Source organism: Gopherus flavomarginatus, chromosome 10 (genome assembly GCF_025201925.1).
Source record: "Gopherus flavomarginatus isolate rGopFla2 chromosome 10, rGopFla2.mat.asm, whole genome shotgun sequence".
Lineage (NCBI taxonomy): Eukaryota > Metazoa > Chordata > Testudines > Testudinidae > Gopherus > Gopherus flavomarginatus.
In genome coordinates, this window is record NC_066626.1 from 78,425,172 (window position 1) to 78,445,053 (window position 19,882).

The 19,882-nt window shown below is 46.5% G+C and overlaps 1 protein-coding gene across 4 annotated transcripts; it reads left to right on the top strand.

The window, feature by feature from the left end:
• Positions 1–306: 306 nt before the first annotated feature.
• On the top strand, positions 307–11,016 carry LOC127030514 (uncharacterized). Of its 4 annotated transcripts, none has more exons than XM_050917173.1 (7): positions 307–446; positions 1,161–1,341; positions 2,059–2,141; positions 2,745–2,845; positions 3,182–3,331; positions 8,203–8,372; positions 9,965–11,016. In XM_050917173.1, the coding sequence occupies exons 2-7, from the start codon at positions 1,197–1,199 to the stop codon at positions 10,105–10,107; spliced, it is 792 nt and encodes a 263-aa protein (XP_050773130.1). In that variant the 5' UTR covers positions 307–446; positions 1,161–1,196; the 3' UTR covers positions 10,108–11,016. The 4 variants fall into 4 exon arrangements, with proteins under 4 accessions (XP_050773130.1, XP_050773132.1, XP_050773134.1 ...); XM_050917177.1 differs by lacking the exon at positions 1,161–1,341 and having other exon boundaries at positions 333–349; positions 383–446; XM_050917175.1 differs by lacking the exon at positions 1,161–1,341 and having other exon boundaries at positions 309–446.
• Positions 11,017–19,882: the final 8,866 nt, after the last annotated feature.

The following is a 19,882-nucleotide window of genomic DNA, read 5'->3' on the forward strand; positions in this document are numbered from 1 at the left end:
GCCAATGGTCTGACCCAGGGTGGCCGTTGCTCTGTTCAGTGGCCACCTGGCTCAGGCGCCTTTCAGGTTTGGGGGTTTCAGGCTGCTCCTGGCAATGGCCAGGGCTAGACACCGCCCGCGAGCCGCGCTCTCCCCGGATCGCAGGGCTCCCGGAGCTGGAGTTTCAGCAAGCGGCGTGTTGCCGTCCCTCCGCCCAGCAGGGGGCGCGCGCGCCACCGGAACGAGCGCCTTCGCCAGAGGGGACCCTAGAGCGGCAGCCGCGCCCCAGCTCTATGGTTGCGGCCGCGGCGCAGGGTGATGAGCTCACTGCAAGCGGCGTGTTTGAAAGCGGGAGAGGGGGCGGCGCGCGGCAGTTCCAGCCGGCTCCGGGGGGGGGGAGGGAGCAGCGCAAATATGCAAATTATCCCGTGTGCTCATTTGCATGTGATGATTGACAGCAGTGCGAGGTCGGTGCAGCCCGCGCCATCAAGTGGGGCTGGGTGGGAGCCGCCGGGGGCTGGGGCCGGAGGAGGGGCCGGAGTGGGAGAGGGCTGGGGGGACTGAAGCAGAGGAGCTGGAGAGGGCTGGGGCAGAGGGCCTGAAATGGGGGAGGGTTGGGGCAGAGGGGCTGAATTGGGGGAGGTTTGGGGGGCTGGGGCAGAGGGGCTGAAGTGGGGGAGGGTTGGGGCAGAGGGGCTGAAGTGGAGGAAGGTTGGGGGGCTGGGGCAGAGGGGCTGAAGTGGGGGAGGGCTGGGGCGGTTGGGGGGGCTGAAGCAGAGGAGCTGGAGGGGGCTGGGGCAGAGGGGCTGAAGTGGGGGAGGGTTGGAGCAGAAGGGCTGAATTGGGGGAGGTTTGGGGGGCTGGGGCAGAGGGGCTGAAGTGGGGGAGGGCTGGGGCTTTGGGGGAGGTGTGTGTGGGGAAGGCAGAGGAGGGCTGCCTATGGCAAAGGAGGCCAAAGAATAGTGGTTGTGGGGTGGAGGGGCTGAAGATGGGAGGGGTTGGGAGGTCTGGATGGAGGGGCTGGGGGGGGCAGGAAGTAGATACGGGAAGCTGGGTTTGTGGGGGTGGCTGAGGTTGGGGAAGCTTCGGGGTTGCTGGAGGAAGATGGGTTACAGCTGGTGGAGTGGGCTGGGGCCCCCAATATCTGTCCCTCCCTGCCACTTACTTACTCCTCTTTCTAGGATCCCACTTGCCTGCTCCTCACTGCAGTTCTTTCCATGCTCTGGTCCAGCCAGGGGCACAGTGAGACGGGGGGCTGCTTGGCTGACAGATTTTTGAAGGGATTTAATGGTGGTCCACTGGAGACCAAGCTGAGCCTGGTCTGCTCATTTTATTGGAGACTCAAGAAGGATTTGCAGGCAGGTTTGTAGAGGAGAGATGATAATATATTTTCTACAGAGGTTCTTGACAAAGGCTTTGCTCCCCTTGAAATCAGTGGCAACGTTCTAGAGTCAGTTCAATAGGAACAGGCCCCAAAAGCTCAGTGTTATCTGAATGGACTTGTTTACTCAGTGATGTGCCACCACTACTTTACCAAGGGGTTCTGGCAAATTCTCCCTTAGTCTGGAATAAACTCCTTGACTAGGGGATTTTGCACTTGGAAAAGAGAGGCTGAGGACTCTATTCATTTATTTTCTGGTTTGAACGCCAACACTTTTTTATAACAGTAACTGAGTGAAGAGAGGCCATGCTACCTGATGAACAAACATGATGCACTTTGCCAAAAAAAAAATACATAGACTTTACTCCTGGACAATATGCAGAGTACATTGAGGACATGGCTAAGTGGGATCCTTGTGGGTGAAGACCACTCTTGCTGTATCCTTCCATGGGAATTATTTTAAATATCTGACTCTTGGTTCAATCTGGTTAATTTCAATAGCAAAAAATCTGCTCTTCAGAAGCTCTTTCTATGAGTTTCAGGGATAAGTCATTTCTGGCAGGGATGATTTGCCAGGACCCAGAGCTTTGAGCTCCCTTGGAGCCAGGGGAAATCAGCCCAACTTACCTTTCATTGAGGTGGCTGAAATGTCATTAGGGGCTTCTCTTGCATACCACTGAATGTGTCTCTTTTTACAGGGTCAAAGATGGAAAAGGTGCATTCCTATTTAACGTTGGATGAAGATGACTTGCTCTCTGACCTCAGCAGTGGGGACCTGGAGGTAAACTTTTGTGCATGAGGGCATGTATTTCATTATGGTCTCGGGGGTGGGGGGAGGCTTTCATTACAAATCTATTTTTAGTGATTTAAACAGGCTCTTGAATGTTGAAATAGCATCAGGCTGACGAGTATGCTTAAAAACTAGCGTCACCCCAGCTTGCCTGTTGGCCATGTTGGTGTGACCTGGGTTTGCTTAGTGATCTTATGGTTCCTTGCTTGCAGGTGTGGGCAACCTCCAATAGACAGACATCTCCTGATCTAATGACAGTTAATGTTATCATAAAAATATTCATTGAAATAAAACATCACAGGACTAATGAGGATGTAACCCACCACACCCACTCAGTGAGGTGCTCTGTCCCCCTCTGGTGATGGCTGGGTCACATGTAGAGGTTGATGAGCCTGCGATAGCTTTGCCTAACAGAGCTGGCTTTTCTATTTCAGACACTAGAGGCTTTCAGAAACCAAGTTGGAAAGTTCAATCCCTGCTGCTGACAACCCACCCAGTGTTACATCTGTTGTAAAAATAAATCTTCTCATCTCACCATAGTGTCTGGCTTGTTTTGTGTTTACTTGAATACTTTTCCCTATTTTGCCTTTTCAGATGTTGCTATCATTCCTGGTGGGTAAGGTACATGAAATCGAAGTGAGAGTGAGCACAGAGAAGGATGAGATTATGAGACTTGAGACAGAAATAGCACAATAGTACGTCTCCTAATAAATCTTTTAATATTACTAATTAATTAGCATCATGTTTAGCTTTGTTTTAATCACGACTACATTTTAATAGTACTTGCAGACAGCACTATTAAGTCAGAAACCTGTATATGTGGATTTAATGTCAATGCGATATCACAAGGTCTTTGGCAGGAAACTTTCTGTAAATTAATGTGAAAGGGCTTTTTACAGACAACTCAGTAGTTGAATTTTGATGCTAGTCTGTTATATAAAGCACTTCTACTGTATATAACCAACACAAATTGTAGTCACTAGAACAATGCCTGGGAAGAGAAATAATGCTTTTGTGCTCTGATTTTGTAGTGTCGCAGAAAGAGACAACTGTCTGTCACTGGCAGCACAGATTGTGCATTTGCATCCAGTATTGGAAGAGGAATTTAAGACTCAAGAACAACTTCAAGCTGTTGCATCTGAGCTGAAAAGGCTGAAAAAGGACATTGCTCAAGATACCAGGTATAGATCCTTCCGGTTAGAGCAGAGGATATTTGAGAAAAATATATGGCTTGCAATGTACTTCTAATTATGATCTTGGGGTAATTAGCAGGGTGCTACCATGGCCTCTTCAAATCAACTGATTAAACAGGCACATGTACCACAACAGAACTGTTTATATTATTGGTACAGAGACTGTACATATGCTGTATGCTTAAGATTGTTCATTATGTGAAATCAAATAATAGCATTTGAGCGGTTAGTTTCCTGGGAGTAATAGAGAATAATCAGAGGGGTGGGCTGGCTGGTGAACTGCCAGGAGCCCAAGGGCTGCCCCTTATGTACCTGATTGATTCAATTGTGGAATGCGGTTGAAGCTGCAGGTATGTGATGTTCAATGTCCCCTCTCTACCCAAGCAGAGAGGGGACATTGCCAGGTGGACTCTGTGGGGCCTATTGCTTGTGCTTCTGCATTAAATACCAGCTGTCCTTTGGTCCGGTCTAGGAGACTACTGAGAGGTTTGATTCCTTTGGCTAGGTGTGTCTTTCTCTTTCACTTTCACAGGGCAGAAGGGATAGCTCAGTGGTTGGAGCACTGGCCTGCTAAGCCCAGGGTTGTGAGTTCAATCCTTGAGGGGGCCACTTAGGGATCTGGGGCAAAAATTGGTCCTGCTAGTGAAGGCAGGGGGCTGGACTCGATGACCTTTCAAAGTCCCTACCAGTTCTAAGAGATTGGCATATCTCCAATTATTATTATGTTGTTGTTCACAGCATAAACAAAGCAAGCCCACATGGGTTAGCATAAGCAAATGGCTACTGATGATGCAGTGTCCCTTAAAAATCTTCCATTCTTCAACAGTTCTGAAGCTTGATGTGTGGCAGCAATCAGATTCACTTAGACCTCAGTGATTCTTTGTAGATTCATGTATCAAAATACTACAGTGATGGGAATGTTAGAAATGTCTGAGACAGAGCACGGATGTGCTGTTCCACTTGCAGCAATGGTAACAAACTTTCATCTAAGACCAGGCGATCCCTCCCCTTTACTCGCCCTCACATGCAGAGACAGTCTGCCTGCTGGGTTGATTGCCTTTTCAAATAAGGGAGCTTGTACAGCATATTCCGGAGGCAACATTTTTGGCTCCCTATATTACTTTTAGAAGATGCTATGTTTGATCCTTGTTTCCTAGTGTATCAGCCTTGTCCTGCTCACAAAGTGGCAGGCAAGCTGTCCTAAAGAGTCAGTTAAGGGTTCCCCCCAGTGTAGGGGAATCTTCCAATGGCATAAAGCAAGTGCCAGCTGGCTGTGCACAACCCACTTCTCTCCCACCCTCCCCCAACACGTGAAGGAGGTATGTCAGGGTGCAGAGATGTGGGCTGAGGGCATGGTAGGTGGTGGCAGAGCTAGGTCTGGAGCACAGGTTTCTCTGCACAGTGGTCCCTAAGAGATCTCTACTGCCAGCGTGATTTTGAGCAGGCTCTAAGTTATGCTGGGGGCTGTTTTGTATACCCATGATTTGGGAGAGGGAAAGATGGTTTAGTGCGACCTTGCCATCTTCTCTCCCCAGCTGTGCCAGGCATAAGCTCGGTTCAGCTGAGGGTTCAACCCGTTAGCTCAGGGGTCGGCAACCTTTCAGAAGTGGTGTGTCAAGTCTTCATTTATTCACTCTAATTTAAGGTTTCGCCTGCCAGTAATACATTTTAACGTTTTTAGAAGGTCTCTTTATAAGTCTATAATATATAACTAAACTATTGTTGTATGTAAAGTAAATAAGGTTTTTAAAATGTTTAAGAAGCTTCATTTAAAATTAAATTAAAATGCAGAGCTCCCCAGACTGGTGGCCAGGATCCGGGCAGCGTGAGTGCCACTGAAAATCAGTTCACGTGCCTCCTTCGGTACGCGTGCTATAGGTTACCTACCTCTGCGTTAAGTTAATACTTCTTAGCTCTCGTCTCCAGTCAGGTGTCAAAGCTAACCTGTAACCTACTGTCTTCTGAAAAGTGACTGTTCAAAAGCCACATTCCCGTTGCTCATGTCCGCTCTTTGCATGTTTACAGAATTGTCTTTCCTCCGATGAGTGACAAAAATAAATCTTAACTCCTCTTGGTTTTGCCAAGCCAGCACACTTAGGAGAGGGGGAGCTGGATTCTTCCATCTTATTCATCATCAGAATTGTTTACAAAGTTGCACTTATTTACACCTGAGCAGCCCCACTGAATGCAGTGGGTGGCATAGGTGTCACCGATGGCCTAGTTTGGCCTATAGAAACTCTTTTACCAGACATGATGTTTGGAGTGGAAAGACCCCAACCACTCCCCTCACAACTACCCAACCATGACTGTCAGAGCCCAGACTGAGTATGTTGGGCTGACAGGAAAAAAAAATCCTTTAGCTTATAAACTGAGTGCATTTGATCTGCTGTCCATTAGAAACAATACACACAAAGCCCCACAGTGCCATTTTTGCAGTCATATTTTAGAGTAAAATTGCACATTCAGATGACTTCAGTGATAGACATTCCTAGTGTGGTGTATGGCACTCTGTGCTTTTAATGTAATGTGGCTATATACAAAACCCCCATATGTCCAGCATGATGTTGTTCACATGAAAATGTGATTGTACTTCTATTGTAAGCTCTGTGAGGCTGGGACTGGCTTTTTGTGGGGGGGGTGTGTGTGTGTCCAGTGAGTAGGTCTGACCCTGATCTTGACTGGCCTTGTAGGCGCTACTGCAATATAAATAATCTGTCTGAGATACTTATCTGCTCCCACTGCCTTTAGTGTAGTATCTGAACATTTCTCTTTACTGTATTTTTCCTCACAACCTCCCTTTGAAGTGCTGTCAACCTGTGTTACAGATGGAGGGAGGAAACTGAGGCACAGAGAGACTAAGTGACTTGCCTAAGGTCACATAGGGAGTTTGGCGAAATAGGAATTGACCATTGTACTTCTGAGTCCCAGCCTAGCACCCTAACCACTGGACCATCCTTCCTCTTTGAGTATGGAAGTCCTCTTAATTTTCCCTTGCTGCCTTAACTGCTCTACATCTGACTCACAAGGGCAATGGCAAGCCTTTCTGGAGCGCATTAGAAAAACATAGCTGTATGTGAAATGATCCCTTTAAAAGCTGCCACCAACCCATGGAATTGCCCTCCAGATGAGTGACACCTGTGCAGTCCCACGTATCTCAGAACCCATTCCTAGGACAGGACCATTAGTCAACTTCTCCCACAAGTACCTCAGTGCTTTCTCCCATGCTGTCCCTTGCATACCCCCCAAAAATTCTTAAGGTCACTCTCTTAGAGACTCATGTCTGCTGTGATGCCTGCAGAATGTTGCCAGTTAGTAACAGCAAGATGTGGCAAACTGTGTTGTGTGCGCAACTAGTTTGAATGTAAGCCAGCGTATTGTTCTTGTAGCACCTAGGAGCCCCAGGCATGAACCAGGACCCCATTGTGCTAGGTGCTGTACAAACACTGCACAAAAAGATTGTTGCCGCTCCACCACTGCCACCTGTTAGTTTCATTCATCTGTTGCATCTCATCATTAATCAAGCAGCTCTTCAACTCGGGAATTGTCATTTTCCTATTTGTTTGTATAGCCCCTAGCGCGATGGGGCCCTGAGCCCTGACTGGAGACTCCAAGGATGCTACTGGAATGAAAATAACTTCTTCTGAAATATCTCCTCTCATCTATAGGAGGCTCCTATAGGTAAGGGTGAGATGTACTGGCTCTATCATGGCTGCAGAGAGGATGTCAGGGCTGGTCCACACTACGGGGGGGAAATCGATCTTAGATACGCAACTTCAGCTACGTGAATAACGTAGCTGAAGTCGAATATCTAAGATCGGATTACTCACCTGTCCACACCGCGCGAGATCGATGTTCGCGGCTCTCCCTGTCGATTCCGGAACTCCGTTGGGGTTGATGGAGTTCCGGAATCGATATAAGCGTGCTCGGGGATTGATATATCGCGTCTAGATTAGATGCGATATATCGATCCCCGAGCAATCGATTTTAACCTGCCGATACGGCGGGTAGTCTGGACGTAGCCTCAGTCTTTAGCTAGTTAATGTTTGTAGAGAGCTTTGAAGTGGGAAGTGCTATATAAGTGCTGCATGTTGTCGATATTCAGTGTGTAGGGGCTGTCTTCCATCACCTCTCACAAGCATTAAATTCACACAGGAAAAAAATGGAAAAGAACGTGAATGGAGCTTTTGTTAGCGCTGTTAATCTTCTTCTTGCTGCTGTTGTGGCATGAACATCATGCTGCAGTATTGCAAATGGCCTGTTGGGGGAGGTGCAGCTCCACTAATCCTATGATTTACCTTTTACAGTGAGACTTCTGCTCTTGAAAGACAGGCTGGATACTTTGATTGGATACTTAGAATCATAGAATGTCAGGGTTGGAAGGGACCTCAGGAGGTATCTAGTCCAACCCTCTGCTCAAAGCAGGACCAATTCCCAGACAGATTTTTACCCCAGTTCCCTAAATGGCCCCCTCAAGGACTGAACTCACAACCCTGGGTTTAGCAGGCCAATATCAGGGATATCCACAGTTGTAATTATTGATAACAAATTTTCTGGAAGGGACGTTAGACCACATGCTTCAAGGGTTTGAGACAATCTCTCAAGTATGGCAGATCAAGATGAGATCTACATGTGGGGCAGATTATCCCACATCATCTACTGTGGGATTCTTAGACCTTCCTCTGACGAATCTGGACTGGCCCCTATTGGAGACAAGATACTGGGCTAGAAGGATCCAGTCTGGCAATTCCTATGTTTCTGTTTTCCTACTAGGATTTTTGTAGTGCCTAATTGAAATACTACGGTCAATGGAGACTTTCAGTGCCAATTTAAGATCATTCTATTTCTGGTTACCTTTTTAGTGAGCAGCCAGATGCGGCCAAATTAGAACAATTGATAACTGAATCAGAAACCACGATAACCTCTCTCCATCAGAAACAGCGTATGTTTAAAAGCGAGAAAGTTCATCTGACTAAGGTACTGGAGACCACCCAAAATACTCTTTCCAAGGCACAGGCAGAAAGCCATGCAGGTAATTGACTTTTCCTTTGCTTGGATAAATCAAAACAGATGTGCTGTCTTGAACTCTAGGCATTTCTGAAACAGGCACTGTCACCCTGAAACCTAGTCACTTTCAAAAAATGAATTGAAAGTAGGTTCAAGCCTGGTGCCCATCCCTGAGTCCCTCGGTCAATTTCTGTGGTTTCATAATAGCATTTTCTTTTTAAAAATAATTTCTCTCCCTTGTTGCTGCCTAAAGGACTCCCACAAATTGACTCTTGGAAATTGCTGGTAACAACACTTAATCACACATCTAAGTATTCAAGTTTAAAAAAATAAATAAAAAAATGAAGTGTCCCCTTAATTTTGGTGGATAATAATAAAGATGCACAGAGTTTGGATCCACATCAAAACTTCCCCAAAGATCTGAGGAGTTTGGGTGTGATTAATCAACTTCTATATTGAGCTGCTATAGAAGAATCCTGTATGGATCCTTTCCTGGTAGAACTTGAGAGTGATTCCTCCAAGGATCTCAACATACTTTGGAATAACAATAAAATGGTTTCAGGATCTCCTTGAGATAGTGGACTTAGCCAGGTCTAGACTGGAAGGCCCAGTGAAGTTCTCCATTTGGGTGTTAAACTTGATGGCAATCTACATCTTTGTCACTTCCTCTTCAACACCAGCGATGTGTGGTGTGCAAGATTGGCTGAGTCGGATGTACAAAGCAGTGGTTCATGATCTGGCCATGATGGTGTCTTCTCCAAAAGTCAAGGTCTGTCCCCAGCAAAGCAATTTTTGAAAAGACTGGCAACCTTGTACCCTCCCAGCTAAGGGCTTATTGATCCATGGGTCAACTGAACTCAGACTCTTTTTTGAGCACATAGGGCTCTGCTTTCTGTACCCCTTCTCATGAAAGGTCTTGCTCTTAGTGTACAAGTCAGCCATGAGAGTCTTTGAATTGCCGGCCTTTATGGCTAATCACCTTTTACCGTTTTCCACATAGGCAAAGTGATAGTTAGGCACTAGCCCAAGTTTCTGACCGAAATTATATTGACTTTTCATCTCTGTTTAAATCCCTATCTGTGATTTGCCCCAGAGACCAATAGGTGTCCTGGGGAGTCCTGGATATGCATGTCAAGAGCCATTAGCTACTAATAATTTTTCAGTTTAGAAGGTAGAACAGGCTATTTGTGGCCATTGGAGAAAAATCCAAAGATCAAGCCATTTCTGGGAGGAAAAGACACTGCATCCAGTCTTACTATCAATTTAGGGCTCGTTCATCTAGGGAGATAATTGCTATCAAAGCAGCTACCCTTGGTGTGCAGCCTCCTGTGACATCATTAGGGCTGCTGCGTGGGATTCAGCTCACACCTTCATGAGTTGCTATTTTGTAATCTCAGTAGCGGGGTGTGTGTGGAGCTCTTGCCATTCCTTGAGTGGCTGTGACAGATGTCCTTCAGCCTCTTGCCAGAAAGGGTATCCAAGCCATGATGATTTCCAACTCTGTGCACTCCCCCATATTGCCTCAGTGAACATTCCTCTACCCTAATTACTCTGATAGTTACTCCTACCAATTTGTCCGAAGAGGAAGGACCTAATGACTGGCTTTCATCTCCACAGCTGATCAGGAGCTGCTTTGCTTGCAGAAAGAATGTACTGAGCAAGCTAATGTGAAGTCTTTGGGGGATAATGAAGCCGACAGACAGCTGGATGCCTGCATCAGACAGCTGGGAGTGTTAAACCTCCTCGCTAGGAAGAAGTGAACTTCTGTCTCCAGCATGGGATATGTGTTAGTCAGCAGACCTGAAGTTCCGAATTCCACTTGCAGGAGATGTAGGCAAGTAGGTGGTGTGTGGCCACCAGTACACTGAGCCCCTGTTGGAGAAGTCATGGGAAGACACACCACCTGGAGCATAGCTGTACCAGGTTAAGCAGCCTGACTGCTTCTCAATTTGATTTCATTTTACTTCATTCACCTACCAGCTGTCCACCAGGACATAGCAGCAAAATATTTGATTGTTCTTCCCCAATCTCGTCTTCTCTGGATGCTGCATTGGGGACATGAAGCAAAACCTGCTGTATGATGAATTTTGCTACTCTCTGTTTCATGTATGCAGGCTTTTATTTTCATAAATATTGAGACTAGTCCAATGGTTTGTTTGTCATTGGTGTCAGGGATGCAGAGACTAAAGGAAACCAATGGTTTAAGAAGGGCCCGTTTCAGCCAAGCTCTCCTGGCATCAGCCACTTCCTTGTCAGCTCACCCTGGTTTGTGTGGCTGCTTCCCGTCCAACAATAGATTTCCCTTTCCAGCTAGTAGTGTAATTTCCCTGTTTAGATAGGCCATATCCGCTGCCCTGTTGCCCTTCTGTTGCTGTCTCATTCCACTTCACATGGACCTATTGCCATTCTTTGCACTGGATTGCCTTGAAGTTTCTCCATGTTGACAGTAGGGTATCTCCCAGGCAACCTGTGAGGATCATCAGGTGTATGTGAAACACGACTGGAGACAGAAGCCATTTGCTGATCTGGAAGCTGGCCAGCTCATGGTAGACGATGTACGAAATTGTGGCTAGGTGTAATTGTGTTGCAGTGTGGCTAGATTTCTGGAAAGCTCTGAGCAGAGAGATGTTTTTGCATAACTTCGAAATAAAGTCAACTTTCTTACATAAGCAGCTTCTTTTTAATTCAGTCCTTTTGTTGCCTGAAAGGGCTCAAAAGCCCTGCATGCCAATGACTATTTTGTCCTGTCGTCAAACAGCAGCATGGGTGATGCTCAGTAAGGTGACTGATGCTGTGCACTGAGGATGCTATATAAATGCAGCAGCATCCATCAGGGACCTCAGAGCGCTCCACATATTGCTATACAGAGATCACAGCAGCCACCCTATGGAATATGGTAGCAATTTAACAGTAGCCAGGAACACTGTACAACAGGTTTATAGACAGGAAGTGAAATTACTATTTTTAGTGAAGCTACAGGTAATCTTTAGGCAGGCACAATGTAATTGCTCACATTACGAAGTGACCAGGCCATATTATTTGTATTATTGTAGAGCCTATAAACCTCAGTCATAGACTAGGACCGCAGTGTGCTAGCTGCTGTACAAACACAGGGCAAAAAGATGGTCCTGCCCCAGCTTGCTTACATGGATTTTGTATCCCTGCTGTAGTAGAAACTGCCATGGGATGTCTAATGACCAGTTGTGGTCAGGACTGTGGGTCCGTCTGTCATATAATATACAGTTCCAAGGCTCCCCTCCCCCAATAACATTCTTGAGTGTAGACCCACTGTTGTAACTCCAAGAAGAGGATACTACTCACTCCTTGAAATACGTGGATTTTCCCTAGCAATACAACTGCTGGCCCAGCCCCAACCCTGCTTTAAGTATGAGACTTGATTAAATCACAGCCCGAGGTGGGATGGCTGCAGAGCCTGCCTATAAAGTAATCAGCTGTCCCCTAAGCTGTGAGTGCATACAGCTGGTCATAAATAGTCGATGGACTGTTCAGAAATCATGCTAGATCCCCCACAATCATGAGATGCTAAATTCTGTTCCGTTTTTTTTTTTCACTTTTCACCATCCAGATTTTGAGCCTTCAGAGTGCACTTTTTCACATTTTTAAACTCTTCTTTGAAATCTTGAGGGCTAGAAATGTGCTTCTTTTTGTTTCAAATGAAAGTGGAGATTCTTATCTAATCACTTGTCTCCAAGACCTGAGGCTTTTAAGTAACACATCATGTATCATGAGCCTTGCAATAAAGTTGTGAGAAATGGCATCATTGATATGTTAGCTGTAGGTATAGGAAATTATGCTGCAGTCATCTATAATTTCATAAATAACATTGGGAATGTAGGTATGTTAGAATCAGTTATGGGTTTTTGATAAAAACCCAACTTGAACTAATCTCTGATATTAGTAGGAGGGAAGAAACCTTTGCTTACTTAATGACTAGGGGAGATTACACTGATCCTGCTGTACCATTACGTAACTTCCATTCTCTGGGAGAAGGCAATTCATTCTCTCATAAACCTGATGCTTTGAAGATGGCATATTTTACTTGTTGGGGATAGGGAGGGATGGGAGACTAATGAAGTACAGAATGAGCTTCGGTTTTTGGTTTACTTGAAATAAATGACTGTCCTTTCCCCTGATAGAGCAGCAGTGCCCACCTTAATGTGCTTTACAGACCAGTTCCTGTCCTTCCCGACCTGCTTCCTGCCTGGTGCCCTCTTGGGTCCATCCAAACATTCCTAATGAGCCCATTATTGGTAGCCCCAGCTGTGCAGCCCAAACTGAAAGAGTGATGGAGACTAAACTCTGCCTCCTTACAATCTTCCCTCCAGGGCGCTATTGAGGCCCATGGATGGGGTGAGCAGTGGTGGGAGACTTGCCATGCTGCATTTTTGTGGTTAGAGGAGTCTAGTCCTGTTTGTCAAGGGCTTTGAAGGGGAAAAGTTCTGTTAGCGGTAATTGTATTTCAGGCTGCAGGTGCGCCAATCCAGCACATTTCATGAATGCAAAAATCATTTTTTTTTCAAAAATGAAGGATAAGTGTGTTAACTTTCTCATCCTTATTGGTGCTAGAGTATTAATTTTAGTCTGCGCTACTGCAAACGGCCTCTTGGGGGGGCACTGCAGCTCTGCCGAAATCCAGTGTTTAAACACCACATCTTTAAACTTCCTTTCTATATAGTGATAGTGCTTTGTTTGCCTGAACATCTACCATTTAGTTTCTTAGCTCAGTATGTTTCCCTTTTAAAAGACTTATAATGCTGAGATGCTTTGTAGATTAGAACAGCCATTTGTTTCAAAAGGAGGTTTGGAAGCTCAGGAGCCTGAGCAGACTGTTATGACTTGCAGTCCTTGTAGAGTTCTGTTTCCATGTTAAAAAGCTAACTCTATATTTTTTGCATCACCAAAACATCCGCTGACTTCAGTGGAAGACTTGCCTCCTTAAGGACTGCAGGATTTGGCTAATTGACCACCACAGAGCTTTATTTCATCCAGAGATCTCAAAGTCCTTTATAAATATGAATCTCCTTAGCATCCATCTGAGGGATTACACTGGAAAGAATTCGGGGTTGTACTTTGCTGAACTCTGCTGCAGCTCTAAGCTCCATTCACTTGGGTCCCCAAAAGTCTGTGCAAGAGTTAATACATTGATGTTTTAAAAGGGCAGCGAGAACTTTAGATGGAAAGTGTTTTATTATTTGTATTGCTGTAGCTCCTAGGAGCCCTAGTCATGAAGCGGGACACCACTGAGCTGACAACTGTACATACATGGACAGGTCCTGCCTCCAGGAGCTGACGTTCAAGTAAGTGGAGTCTTATCGCCTTGTTGCACCTATGCAGCTTTTGAAATAATAGCCTCTGTCTGTGTCCCTGGGGGAAAAGAATCAGACTTTGAATGTCGGGATTCTGCAGATCTGGCTAAATAAAAGCAGCACATTGGAACTGCTTTGAAAGAGAACAAGTTAGAGCAGGACACCTGGCAGGTAGTGATCCTTTACCTCCCACAATGCATTGTCGACCAGCCACGCTAACCCAAGGGGCAGCAGTTAACTAACATCAAAGTGCAGTGATTGACTGCGGTGTGTGTAAAGGGGTGAATTGTCAGGATAGTGATGCTGTGAATCTGGAAGTGGAACCAGCTCACTGGGGCTGTGTCGTTGGCTGACCCTCAGATTGGGTTCGAGCTGTAGTATTTTCAAGTCTCGATCCTCTAAGTCCCTTGTAGGAGCTTCTGGTCCTCGGCAATCATGCTGTTCCCAGCGGGAGTTCAGCTCACTCCTGGAGTATTTCCAGAGTCCGAGTTACAGTCCCCTAGTCTCTAGCCCTGGCAGCACTTCCCAGGACCCACTGCAGGCCAATGGCTCAAAGCAGTCCTCCATGGCCTTCACTTATACCAAGCTTATAGTGCAAGGGCGGCCAACCTGTGGCTTCAGAGCCACATGCGGCTCTGCAGAAGTTAATATGCGGCTCCTTGTATAGGCACCGACTCGGGCTAGAGCTACAGGTGTCAACTTTCCAATGTGCCTGGAGGTGCTCACTGCTCAACCCCTGGCTCTGCCACTGGCCCTGCCCCCACTCCACCCCTTCCCGCTCCCTCCCCTGAGCCTGCCGTGCCCTCAATCCTCCCCCTCAGAGCCTCCTGCATGCCACAAAACAGCTGATCGGGAGGTGTGGGGAGGGAAGGGGAGGTGCAGGGCTGCCAGTGGGCGGGAGGTGCTGGGAGAGCGGATGAGGGGCTGCTGACGTATTACTGTGGCTCTTTGGCAGCGTACATTATTAAATTCTGGTTCCTTCTCAGGCTCAGGTTGGCCATCCTTGTTCTAGTATCTCTGCTTCAAGTGAGGTGTATGAAGGAAAAGGTTAGCAACTGCCTCAGGCTGAGCGCCTCTTGTTACTGGAGCTCACTCACAGGCCCTGGCAGTTTCCCTGTTCCTAGAAATTCTTTCCCCCTCTGTGGCCGGTTTCATCCTTTTAAACTCCACTTTTCCAGGTGGAGCATGTTCTACAGGCGTGCCTATTGGGAATGCTTGTTAGCCTGTCCACCAGAGGGATGGGGTCATGTCCCGTCACAATCCGTCAGGATTCTGTTTTTCAGCACTCAGGCGTTTTCGTCATTCAGTGAAATGAGATGGGCTGTGCCTGTTCCAGCTCCTCCATTCTTGACTGTTAATGGGACAGCCTTGCGGTGACGGCATGTGCTGCTTGCAGGGAAATATTGAATGTCTGAATGGGAATCGGAGCACAAAGCCTCAGGGCACTGTTTGTACCAGGCACTTTTTACTATGCACGTTGCACTCCTAGCAACCTCACAGTGACATGACAGACACACCCTTGCCCACACAATCCCTTGCAGGCATGTACATCCAGGACAAGAGCCGGGGTGGGTCACTTGTCTGGAGCAGTGAAACACACACTCTTGCATCTTTGAGTGTGTAGGAGTCGGGTAGGCCAGCTTTTGTTTTCAAATATTTCAGGTGCTAGATGAACAGTCCTGGAGATGGAAATCCCAGAAGGGGTAGGGCAGGGGGCACCAGCAGGGCAAACTTCCCAACACTGCTCACCAACAGGTCTCTGTCCTGACTAGGAGAGTGCAGGAGCACTGCCTGGTAAACAAGGGGTTAACACCAATTCTGCTGCACCGGCAATTGGGAAGGCTTCTGAGGTGTCTGCTTAGAAGACAGAGTGCAAGAGAATACCTTTAGGTGAGGGAGGAGTCCCAGGTTGGGGAGCTTGTTTTGTGCTAACTTATTCGTACCTGAGAAGGCTGAAGCCTGGGAAATCTGGAGAGCTTATGCCCTAACTGGCATATATTAATATCTGATTCCTTATTTACATGAACAAGCATTCTGATTCCATAACTGAAGCCTTATCGCGCGATAATCCTGATGCATGACCAACTGTTCACCCATGCTTGCCTGATCCATCCTTCCAGTGTGCCACTCCTCTTTTGGTGGATGGATGCATTCTGGTGCTTCCTCAGACCTAATAAAAAATAGGAGCAGATCACACAGGCCCACTGCAGCCCACTAAGGACAAGGGATCCTTTGTGTGCCCAGGGTTTTCATGCTGTGTCCCCAATGTTGCGTGTTGGTGAGTGGCACCTGAGGCAAAGACACCACTAGTGATGATCATTTAAAATAATCTTCCCTCCCTGCACGCCAGCGGTGCTCCTAGAAGGACTGGGGCAGGTTCCCCTCTCCCAGGAAACTTATAGACCCCTTTCTAAGGAGGAAAGAGCTGTGCCTCCAAGGCCTAGCAAAGCCTTGATTTTCTGCTAAGATTGTTGGCCAGTGGGGAAGTCATTCAAAGTTAGATATGGGGGTTGGACTAGGACCTCCTGAGGTCCCTTCCAACCCTGATATTCTATGAACTACTAAGCTATCATCCACCTTCTGATTTCCCATGTTACCAAACAGGCTGCAGATGGGAATAGCTTCCAGTCACCACCAGTCTGGTCTGGATGTATGCCCGTGCTTTTGCAGTGAAATGCTCTGTATTCCATTCCTGGTCTCCTGACCTATCGAGTCCCTAGTGAAGAATGGTTTAACAATGAATTGTAGGAGGAGGCATATAACTTCCACCAGATATGCTTTGCTGCAGTATGTGTTCCCTTCTGGCTTCTCCACTTTTCAGGATGCCTGGATGTTTCACTAAGGAGAGACAGAGCCTGAAGGCATATTGGAAGGTGGCATTTCCTGGGAACTTGCTCTGTGGCACAGGAGTACCTAGGCCAAGTCTCCAAGTGTTGTGTGGAGACATTAGCCCCACTGACTTTTCTGGGAATCACACACCTAAAACTGGCCACAACTCTTTGAAAATGGACAATCACCCTCAGTAATGTATTCTTGCTTCATATGTTTGATCATTAACTCCTGTCCTTTGAGATTTAAGTGTAGTTAAGTTGCTGATACACTTCAGGTGCCCAAGTGGTTAGATGGATGGATGCATTATGAAAATTGCTTCTTCGCAAATGTCTGATTGCTATTCCATATATTCGAAGTGTTTTCCCTTGACAAGGCTTTGGCATTCCACTGGTTGCTAAATATACTTTCCTCTTGTGAATACTTGGCAGGAATCAGTGTGTGGTCTCATGCCAAACTGTCTCTTTAAATGTTAACAAGCTCATTGGTGTGGCTTTCCCAGCACAGAGTCTGTGTTCTACTTTTTCCACATCCAAAGAACCCGCACTGGTCTCCCTCCCCTTCTGTTCGGTGTTGATATGAACTCTGATCACATCCGAGGAGGAAGCCGGGTTTCTCTTTTAGGGGCTGAGAAAGTTATTCCCAGGAGCTTCATGGGACTCATTTTCAGAAGTGCTGAGCACCTGTTGCTCTCATTGAGTCAGCTGGAATTGTGGGTGTTCAACACTTCTGAAAGCCCAAAATCTTTTAATCACTCACTCTGGCCTTTCCTTCTCTCCGCCACTGGTGAAGTCCCATCCCCAGCGTTTGGGAATGACAAATCCAATGTCCTCCCCATTGGAGGGTCAGTTAGCAAGTGAATAAAGTTGATGTGCTTCATTTTTCTTTTCTGGGTTAATTATTGGCTGAGAGGGCACTCAATGGCTGCTGTGGCTTGAGCCATGAAAAAGCCATAAGTATGGCCACTTAATCCAAATTTATATCTCAAAAGCCCCAACATCAGCACAGCTTTCTCCCATTCTGTGTGATTCTGAATACAATTACAGCATGAAAATGGAACTGTGCTGGTGATCCTCCAACTGCACAAACGGGGAGCTAGAGCAGTCAGAGGGAAGCCACGGTCTTGCATCTGGTACTCTCAGATCACCCTTCTTCCAGTGCTGAAGCCCCAGGCAAGTGTAGCTTGCTTTTGGGAGCACGATGTTTCTCAGTAGCATACAAGTGGTTTTCCAACAAACCTCAGCCATTTCTCAGAACTTGACTCATGCTCAAAATGACCCTTTTTTTGAGGTGGAAAAAGGTTTGATGCCTGAACTGCAGTGCCCTCTGTAATTCCCCCCATAGCCCTCCCCCAGCTTTGCCTGCGCCCCTCAATCTTAGCGTGCTGCACCTCCTGCTATTCTAACCCTGAGCCTGACCCAGCTCTGCCAATGCACCTCACTCTGACATGCGCTCAGAGTTTGACTGGCAACTTGCCAAAGACCTGAGGGATGCATCTAATTTTCAGGCAGTGGAGCAGATTGGAGCTGCTCTCATCTTTAACAGCTCTGCTGTTAATGGGGGGCCTAATCTAGAGCACTTTGGAGCTCATCTTGGGTCCCCTTTGTTAGAGTGTCCTTAAGGGTCAGGGCTGGACTTGCTTTACAATTTTTATACAAAGACGGGGCCAGAACCCGAGCCGGAGCTATGCTGATTGATAGCAGCTGAAGATCTGGCCCACGATTTTTATGTAAAAGCCCAATAACTTAGATACTGGGTGTGTTCTGCACACACACGTTCACCCTGTTTTATCCCATGTGATATCAAACATTTGAAAAATATGCCCAGTCAGGAACCAAGTAATCCTCAGGACCTGTGGCAAAGCACAATCCTCTTTCTGCTGGATCTAAAGACCTGCGTGATGTTTATGAACAAAAGGGCAGGTGGGGGCCATGCAGTGCTTAATTTGTAATGAAAGAGGTTCCAGGGCTCAAGCCATTTTTTTACTTTCATAATTGATGTGGCAAGCCCAGAGGTGCCAGGCTATGAACTGCCAAGCCTAGAGGTGCTGGGGCTCAGCCCTGGCAAGCCCTGGCACAAATTAAGCACTGAGGCTATGGGCGCAGCATTAATTGATGTAACTGAACTGGTTGGTAGAGTGGAGCCCATGCTCAGTTATTCACCATGTTAGCAGAATTGAGGCAAGAGGAAAGGGTATGAAAACACCAAGGAGGCAGCTCTTCTGTACAGAAACAGAGCAAGACAGAAAATGAGCCAAAGAATAGATTATAGCCCATGTTAAGTAATGTCTCCCCTCTTTGGGACATTCACGTTGGCCATGTCCTCTCTTGTTGGCCCTTTGCATGCAGTAGAAAAAGAACGCATCAGCCCAGACGGTGGAACCCATAGTGTGGTAAGACTTGTTCTCGTATCCTTCGTGTTAATAGGAAAGATTTTTATTGTGTCCAATGAAATGAAATATTTTCACTCTGGACTTTTCCAAAGGGGCCTCCAGCCTCACCAAGGAATATTTATTTATAACAGATGACTTTGATTTCAGGAATTTGCTCCGTGACCCTTCTCCATTCCTTTGATTAAATCTAGTATTATTAGGAGAAGAACATTTTATTCTGTATCCCTTGCCCTTCCAGAGACAAGCGACCTGCTAGTCACCTTCTTGTGCTCCAGTTCGGAATTTGAACAATCTCAGGGCTGCAGAGTCAGGAGAATGCACTATATTAAAGGGGAACCTCTGTCCCCAAAACAAACACTACGTCAAAGAGGCGTGAGACAAAAATGCTATGCTGCCAGCCCTGGAGAAAGAAAGGCCTCCATTTTTCCAAGGCATAACTATCTTCCAAACCACCACCCGCTGATATGCCTAACTCTGGAGCTAGAAAGGTTAGTTATAGGGCAGATTGGTACTCAGATACCCTGGCAATGGGTGTGAACTTAGGTAATTTGTAGAGAAGGGAATTTGGTCTCCATGACCCATTCGATCTTCACTGAGGCTGCTGGTTGTGATGATTTTGCATGAGCAGTTTTTAAATTTGGGATATAAAGAATAAACCTCTTAAGGAAATGCTCAGAAAAAAGAAAAACCGCACATGTAGGCTGGATCCCAGTTGGGGGGGGAGTGGAAAGAACACCGTAGGCATCAGCATAGAGAATTCATAGATCTTAAACAGCTGAAAACATATTATTCCTGGTCAACAAAGAATCATATTACAGGTGTACAAAACATGGTGTAACAACAATAAAGAAATAATTCAACTCCTCCTAGCAAGTTGAGATTTTTAAGTGTGTCATCCTCATCAACAATTTCATAATTTGTATTGGGGTAGTGCTGACTCACCCCAGACATGGACCTGTTGTGCGAGGTGCTGTACAAACACAGAAT

What these genes read in the sequence shown, in the direction of transcription:
- LOC127030514 (XM_050917173.1), top strand. Translation starts at nt 1,197, where the DNA reads ATGCTCTGGTCCAGCCAGGGGCACAGTGAGACGGGGGGCTGCTTGGCT. An exon ending in TCAGCAGTGGGGACCTGGAG is followed by an intron (nt 2,142 to 2,744) that starts GTAAACTTTTGT and finishes TTGCCTTTTCAG; the next exon opens with ATGTTGCTATCATTCCTGGT. An exon ending in GACATTGCTCAAGATACCAG is followed by an intron (nt 3,332 to 8,202) that starts GTATAGATCCTT and finishes TTACCTTTTTAG; the next exon opens with TGAGCAGCCAGATGCGGCCA.